Genomic DNA, 8,386 nt, shown 5'->3' on the forward strand with positions numbered 1-8,386 from the left:
AAGAGCCACTGCAGAGCAGCAGAGGCTTGTGTGTGTTTGGGGAGGCTGGTATTTGTAAGTGATTGCATCCCTGATATTGGGTTTCCAGTGAGCCTCTCTGGGAGAGCCATATTGATATTTGAAAGAATAAAGCCATATTGGTATTTGATGCACTGCAAAACTCAGGAGAAAAAAGTTGGATGGGGAGCCCATGCTGTCTAAGTAGTTTGACAGTGAGATGCCATATAATTTTCACATTGAATACTTCAAATGTACCTTTCAAGCTGTTTTTTTTCCTTTCTTTACATTCTATTTCAGCCTTAACAAGAGAGAATTTAGTCTAGAGGATATTTACACCAACAAAAACTACAAGTCTCCCCCACCAGCAAGGTAAGTGAATGCAATCTGTCGGCAAAATAAACACATCTTCTGTTCTACTAAGATGTAGCTTGAGCTGTAAAATTCTGCCCCCCTATTATGAAAATTGGTGTTCTAGCCAGCATAAGGGGGCAGGGGGGGGGGGGTTAAAGCTTTTCTCTGGGTTATTGTTTCTCCAAAGACAAAACAATTAAAGCTTGAAGAAGGAAAATTACTTTGCTATAACTGACCGAATTGAATATAATTTTACAACTAGGTTGCAAATGCTAAAGCAGAGCGCAGAGATACAGTACTCATTTTGTAAATGTAGAATAGTTGTGTTTGAAGCGTATTTGTTTTTCTTCTCTCCAACAAAGCTGACCTTGCATTCCAAAAAAGGTCTACCTATAGTTACAGCATTACAATGGATTAAAAATTGATAAGAACTTCTTTTGATTTCAGTCCACTATCTTACTAAATTAATGTATATTTTGGGCAAGAGCATGTTGACAAAACAAATTATCGACAGATAGTCTAGAGTAGTAGGATTGTTGTCCAAATCTGGTGTGTCCTCCCCATATTTTTCAAGTTAATTTTATACGGGTAGAGGGCTGGATTGATCTAGTTAATTTTAGACTTTTAAGTGGGAGTTCTGTGGTATTTTTTGACTCCAGTGATCTGTTATTCTTTTATGCTAAGGAAACGCTCACCAGTATTTTCCTGTAACGGTTAACCGGCTATTTGTCTATCAAGCCCAACATACAGGCTTTGTGCATATGGACTATTGGAAGCCTTCATTTACTTTTCATAAAGGAAGTGTTGGCCAAAGTTAACAGAACTCAATCAGTTGCGCTGTCATTAAAAACGGTCCACTTACTGGGTCAGAAGACAGTGGATAAATGGACACATTAAAAGATCTTATGCTAAGCATAGTATCTGGTTAGACATGTCTGTTGCAAACGGATCCAATCCTCCAGTTGCAATGAGTGGGACACCGGCCAGTCTGGTACACAATAATTCCGGACACCTCAGATGCAGAAGGGACCGTATTTGTCCTCACTAGGTTGGTTATTGAACACATTCCTACACTCCTTTTTGTCCTCTTTACCCTTTGCTTTCATCTGTAATCTTCTCATTACTGCCGCTAAGGACAAGCATTGCAATAGCCATGGGATCCCTGATGGAAGCATACTGCTGGACTCCCCATTGGGTTAAAACCAACTTGAGTGGTAGACCAATGAGGATTCCTATTGGTTTGTTTCTGTCCAATAGGTAGCCCCAGCAGTATGCTTCTGCCAGGGCTGCTATTGGTATTGTAGCGGCTTGTCCCCAGTGGTAAAAAAAAACTGTGACCCGAGAACTGTACAACTACTGATGCACAACGGTGCCAGGATGGACAGGCTGCAATGGACATGTGACTGACACTGGATATCCTGGGAACGCACCATTGTGCTTCCATAATGGAGCCTTATACCTAGGTATTGGGTATGGGCAGAGTCAGACTGCTTGACTCAGGTTTTCAATGTTCTAAATAAGGTGGAAATGAACTCGCCACCAGTGTGAAGCTAATAGCAGGTTTGTCAGGAAAAACACAGTTCTCAGAGGGGGAAAAGACCTGCAGCCAATATAAACCCAGCTGAAAAGGTCTCTCACTGTGACTCTAGGACTAATTTAAAATTCAGCCTTGGATGCACAGCCTTGTGAGTAATTACATCACATGTAACTAATTCCTGATTTGCATAAGGCTGATATCAAAGGCCGAATATCTTCAGCAGTCACACCTACCTTTTTTAAAGGTAGGGAGGGGACACCCCCTCTTTCCAGTCTACCTCTGTGCCAAATTGCTGCTCCCAGCCCCTGGCTCACAAATCTAGAGTAGAAAGTATAAATGGTAAGATATCGGGGCCTAAATATCAGCACCATTATATAATACTGTAGAAAATGTGACCAGACACAGGATCGGACACAGCACTGGCATAGCAACCTAGTGGAGAGAAGAGAAATAGCAGAAATGTGAAAAACAGAAACCACTGAAAATGATGCCAAAATTTTGCCACGCTTTTAATTCTTGTTCAGGGGGAAGAGAATAGTTTCCTACACAAGAATTGCAAACAGAAATACGGCAAAATGGCTGTGATTTTGAAGTCATTTTTGAATATAGAAGAAAAAAAGAGTGTGTTTTAAGTAAGCGAATAGAAAAAAACTCTAGCTCTGCACGCCAGTAATAAACCTGACTCCTCCCATGCTGCATCAGGCACTTCTTCTATTGCCCCCCCCCCCCCCCCCCCCCCGCCTCTTTTGCTCCTCTCTTCTTTCTTATGACATAAACTTTTTTTGTTTTTGTTTTTTATCCATTTGTTTGCGGGGGGAATTCTAATGTCAATAAAATTATACAGCTGAAACTCGGAATCTCCTTATAGTAAACGCTTATATAGTAAACTCGGTTCTCAGGTCCCAGCAACTGAATTTGTATACATATACAATGTATGACCAATTCTGATATAGTTAACTTCTGATATGGTTCACTACTTTTCCTGGTGCCTTGGAGTTTACTATAAAGGGATTCTACTGTTCTATGATGTTGAGTGATACAATTAAGTGTCATTATCTTTTTAAAGCCATGTCCTCACTGCCCTGCTACTTGGTGTTCCAAACCTCTGGCCATATAAAAGAACAGTATGCTTGGCTGCATCCTAGTACCATGCCTGTACAGCAACTGTTACTATTTTGTGTCTCAAAACAAAGTAATCTTGAAGTGTAAACATAACCATATCCCCAGGGAGCCTGATAAAATGTGTTCTAAACTGTCTTCGTACTAGAAGAATGGCGATGGGTCAATTGGATGCAAACTTATGCAGCTTGAAAATAATTCTGGGCCAGGATACTAGCTACATAAATGTATGTTCTTCCTTTGTTTTTTGTGTGGGTTTCCTGCAGACATGTGAGTTTTCTCACACACCTCCTAAACAACTACTGGTAGTTCATTAAAGAATAACTGTCAGGCTGCAAAAGCTAATTTAAAGCGGAATATAACCCTGCATTTCAACTTTGCTCTAAAACATCATTTACAGTATATTATATTGCAACCAGCATTTTTTTTTTTTTTTTTTTTTTACTAGACCAGCATTGGGAGGGTTACACAGGGCTTTAAAGTTCCTGGAGATTTCTGCAGACGCATCGAAGCTGAAATAGATACATTTTGTTTACATAAATGTATCTAAGTGTTGAATGTGACTCATCTCTCTGACTGAGAAGGAGCTTGGAGGACAGCCAAAGAGTGTGTAACATTTATCAATAGATACATGTAACTAAATAGAATGTATCTATCTGAACTTCTGCATATCTCTCCACCTTTAAACCTCTGTGTTTAACCCTTCCAATGCTGGTCTAGTAAAAAAAAAATGCTTTTTGCATATAATATGCTGTAAATAATATTTTAGAGCAAAGTTGAAATGCAGGGTTATATTCCGCTTTAAACCTCTATTCTCCTGTGTTAAACAGTTTAGAAGGAAGCCAAAAAGGCAATACTGAAGTTAAAAATCTCTCTTACTTTGATGTTTGCTGAACAGCAAGGCTCTGTATTCCCAAGCTCCTAAGGAGGCCGGAAGGACGCATAACAGATACTGCAAAGCATTCTGGGCTGCTTCTTCTCCCCAGTGCACTCCCTTGGTCCTCCCCTTCATTTCCCTATCCCGCCCTAAGGCTGCTTTCACAGTGGGAAATTACAGGCTCATGTTACAGCAGCCTGTAACAGCAGCCTAAACTCACAGCACTGAAAAATCAATGTGCTGTTCACAGGGCACATGTTCGGTTAGAGTATACTGCGTGAGTCCGCTATTGTTCCTAGCCACATGGCTAATTAATATTCACTGCACAGTAGTGTTGTCCGGATCATAAACCATTAGGATCTTTGATCCTGATCTTTTTTGTGAGTCAAATCATCAGGAAGCAAGGAAAGGGAGGATATTAACATCACAATTGGCTTCATACAAGACAGACAAACATGGAACCTGCCATGAGCTGTCAGGAGCATCATTCTCTGCAAATACTATATACAAATTCTGTGAAATCCAAACGTGGACAGTGAAATGCATATGTAATGTAAGTACAGCCAATATTTAGCTACTGATGTGTTTTTTTTCTCTGAGACCTTATACCTAACAGCTCCTCTTTAAAGGGACTCCAAGCAGTAAATAAAATCAAAATCTGAACTTACCTGGGGCTTTCTCCAGCCCACCGTAGGTCGGTAGGTCCCTCTGCGTCCTTCTGGTTCTTCTCCCAGGCCCTGCTCAGAAATGGCTCCCGGCGACACTGGGCTCGAGTGTCGGGCTCCTTCTTCCTTAGAGGACGTCCGTCGTCACCACGCCGGCCGCCTCACGTCATCACGGCGGCCGGCGTGACAGTACTTCGGGCCCAGTGTTGCCGGGAGCCATTTTTGAGCAGGGCCTGGGAGAAGAGCCAGAAGGACGTCGAGGGACCTCCCGACCTACGTGGGCTGGAGAAAGCCCCAGGTAAGTTCAGATTTTGATTTTTATTTACTGCTCGGAATCCCTTTAAATCTCCCCAAAATTGGCTTTAAACAAAGGCTTCATACAAACCTCCAATTTTACCACTTACATGTAGAAGAATTTGAAGATACTACAGTATGTACAGATTGTGTAGGTAAACTCAGACTACATGGAGGTGGTAAAATTGGCCGTTTAAAATTGAATGTGTACACACTCTAATATGGAGACTAGACTATAGTATGGAATAGATTGTGAGCACCTAGGATCAGTTGGTGACATTTCTACAAACTACTGTGGCAGGGCCTGTACACACTGAAAAACGCAGGCAAAAACGCAAGCGCATGCGTTTTTAAAGTGCCTGTAGTTTTAAAAACGCATGCGCTTTTGCCTGCGTTTTTTGTGTGTTTGCGTTTTTCTTGTAATTGCTGATTGGCTAAAGAATCCTTTGTTTTTTTTCTAGTTTACATTTCAACAGGAATCAGGACATTGCAGAGTCTTCTGGGATACTGACTTCTGAAAAACGCAGGCAAAAACGCAAGCGCATGCGTTTTAATGCGTTTTTCATGCGCTGCGCTTAAAAAAGTGCAGCAGGCACTGCGTTTGCGTTTTTTTAAAAACACATCGCACCAGTGTGTACAAGTCATCACGATTTTCATTCTTTTTCAAAAGACCTTGCGTTTTGAAAAACGCATGCGTTTTTAAAAACGCAACGCAAGCGCAGCAGTGTGTACAGGCCCTAAGATATCAGAGCTATACTTAATAAAAAATACTATATCCCGGAGAGGTTCCCCTAGTTAGGTAGGTTCCTCAGTGTTCAGCTTGTTTGGCCAAAGAATGCAATTTAAAACTCCAAAAACAACCACACTTGGCCATTTCAAAAACAAGAATAGAACAATTTAATCATTTTTCAATACCCCTCCCATTGCTATTTTCTCCAACCTGTCTTTTTGCTCTTTTGATTAGGAGCCTTGAAACAATATTTGAAGAACCCCAGGAGAAGAATGGAATATTGGTGTCAATTTCTCAAACAAAGAGAAAACGTATCCTGGAGTTCAGAGACTGCACAGTTCCCCGTCCAAAAAGAGCAAAGGGCAAGTTCAGAGTCATGCCAAGCTGCAAGCGAGGAAGAAAGGCTGCCACAGAGGAAGTGCAGCTGGATGCCCTTCTCATACAGAAGCTAATGGATCTGGAAAACTTCCTGTTGAAAGAGGAAGCTCAAGAACAAGTATCGGCAGCTGCTGATGAGCCCAGTTGACAAGAAGCTAATCTATTTCTAATAGTAGTAGAACTGGGCATCAATTTTCTATATTAGGAATGCACATGCTGAATGATGTTGGTGAGGACAATCCTCCTTGTTGTCCATGGAAGGTTGGAGCATGCCCCCCCCCCCCCCCCAAATAATCACAGAATATAGTGTGTTAATTTTTCTAAAAACCTTTTAATTATTTTTTTTTTTAACAGACAGTTCTCATTCAGAAGTTTATTGTCCATCTCATGTAAGATATATTGAAGAGTCAACGGAGTTGGAAGTTTTTGGACCATAATTGCTGATAAGTCTGAAATGTCAACAGTCTATAAACATTGTTTACCTGCACTGGATAGTGAAGGATAGCATTGAGATCCTCTCTCTGGCAAGCTACTGTATATAGATATTCTAGTTTGCCTTGTAAAATCAAATGACTTGCTGTTTTGCTAGACCATGTTTTAATCGCATTGATGAGGTTCTCATTTATGTGGAAGGTTCTTCTGCCTTAATTGACCGAGTCCACGGAAAGCTGATATTTCATTCAAACTGATGCTTTTTGTTGAGTTAATTGGAATTCTGACTTCTCATGTCTCAGACTCCAGGGACAAAAATTTCCTCTCACTCCACTCCCACCTTCTGCATTTTTCATAATGTAAAACCGGAAGAGTAAGGTAATGACCAAAGCTTGAGGACAGAACAGGGAACTTAAGCACAAAAAATCCTTTATTTAATGTATTGTGCTATATAGTATGGTGGCGTTTTTAAAATAAAAGCTGATGATCCCGCTGCTGAATTTCTTAAGTGAGACACAGACTTGCGTTTATCTAAAACTGGTATACCAGCTTTGGATTGAGCAAATACTTAAAAACAAATCTTTTTATTTGTGAGATGGGAGTACATTTGTGTGTTTGGGCTTTAGCAGTGTTTAATTTTTTATTTTGTTTTCTTCTTTACAGAATTGGAATAGCCTTTGTCAGTAATCACCAGATCTTGAAATGCACTACTCTGGCTTCAGAAGTCATGCAGCAAAATTAGTATTATGCTGCAAAGGTCCTGAGCCCTGCTGTGCTCAATGGGAGAAGCATTTGTATTCTGCTGTTAATATATAGAACGCTTTAAATAACTTTGCTAGATATGTAAGTGTGTGTCAGCAAAGTTCCTTTGCTAGAGGAATCCACCTTTTTGCTTTTAGGGGAAAGACTGAGAAAGTCTGAACACAATACAGCCTCTTCCCCCAGTGTCCTCACGACGATGCTCCATGCCGGGCTTCTGTCTTCTATGTGTGTACATATATAGATTTTACACACTGCACTTCTTTACTAGTCGGCACACTTGGTGTTAATATTGCTGGTTACAATGGTGAGAGCTGAGGGCCAGCATTTCCCTCTGTGTGGTAGTGATAAGCAGTGTGCGCTTCTGACACATATTCCAAACACTGCACTTTTTCTGTGAATTTGAGATAAGTCTGTCTGTGTGTTTTTACTATGTTAAGTTATAAATTTGAATAAATTAACGCTGCTCTTACTCAAATAGTTGAATTTATTTGTACAAACTCAGTTCTGACATGTTTCATTTTTGCACACAAATACATTTTAAACTATTGATTTGGACTGCAGATGTTTTCATTTCTAGTATGGGAAGAGCCTCAATGGAGATTAGATTGCGTCTTCATCTAGCATTGGATTACAAGGGCTGCCTGGGGAGGAGAAGGGCACTGCCGATCTGCTTCACACATGGGTTGCGTTTTTATTTATACTAGCATAGAGACCTGCACCCTGCTTCAATACAAAACACACAAAGTCCCACGTCATGCATTTAAGGTGGCCAGGTGCAGCCTGTTTGACCATCTGCTTCAACAATTTTATTGAATTGGATGAAAATCAGTGCTGCAACAAGCATGCTCAATTGATGAATCAACAGAACATTCCAAGCATGGAACATGGATGCTCAATTGACCGTGCTGGGAAATCTTGGGCTGACGTGGTCGATTGGGAGCACATGCAATATAAGGAAAAGCGACATGCAGTAAAATTTCACCTGTTCCAGCTGCTGTGATTGTCCAGCTGCTTCTTCCCCCATTCACATCCCATGGGGTTACTGTGTATAGCACTGGCGCCTGTCATGTCACATGTGCCACATGCCATACACTGCAGCCACATGGGATGTGAATGGGGAAGCAGGAGCAGCTGGACAGGTGGAATTTTAATTCATGGGCACATTTGGGTGGACTGCGGCCGGAAGGTAGCAGATGCGGCGTCACGAGGCAGATTCCCGAGAGATTTCATGCTGAAGTTGA

General features: G+C 41.1%; 1 protein-coding gene across 3 annotated transcripts in view; it reads left to right on the forward strand.

Annotated features, from left to right (window-relative positions):
* Positions 1-7,614, forward strand: part of PRR14L (proline rich 14 like) — a 45,667-nt gene extending 38,053 nt beyond the window's left edge. For all 3 annotated transcript variants that reach the window (XM_068238383.1, XM_068238376.1, XM_068238387.1), the window contains exons 8-9: positions 298-369; positions 5,808-7,614. In XM_068238383.1, the coding sequence (XP_068094484.1) occupies positions 298-369; positions 5,808-6,099 (364 nt within the window). In that variant the 3' untranslated portion in view covers positions 6,100-7,614. The remainder of the gene's footprint in view (positions 1-297; positions 370-5,807) is intronic.
* The last annotated feature ends 772 nt before the right edge of the window (positions 7,615-8,386 follow it).

The sequence above is a fragment of the Hyperolius riggenbachi genome, chromosome 1, assembly GCF_040937935.1.
Source record: "Hyperolius riggenbachi isolate aHypRig1 chromosome 1, aHypRig1.pri, whole genome shotgun sequence".
Taxonomy (NCBI): Eukaryota; Metazoa; Chordata; class Amphibia; order Anura; family Hyperoliidae; genus Hyperolius; species Hyperolius riggenbachi.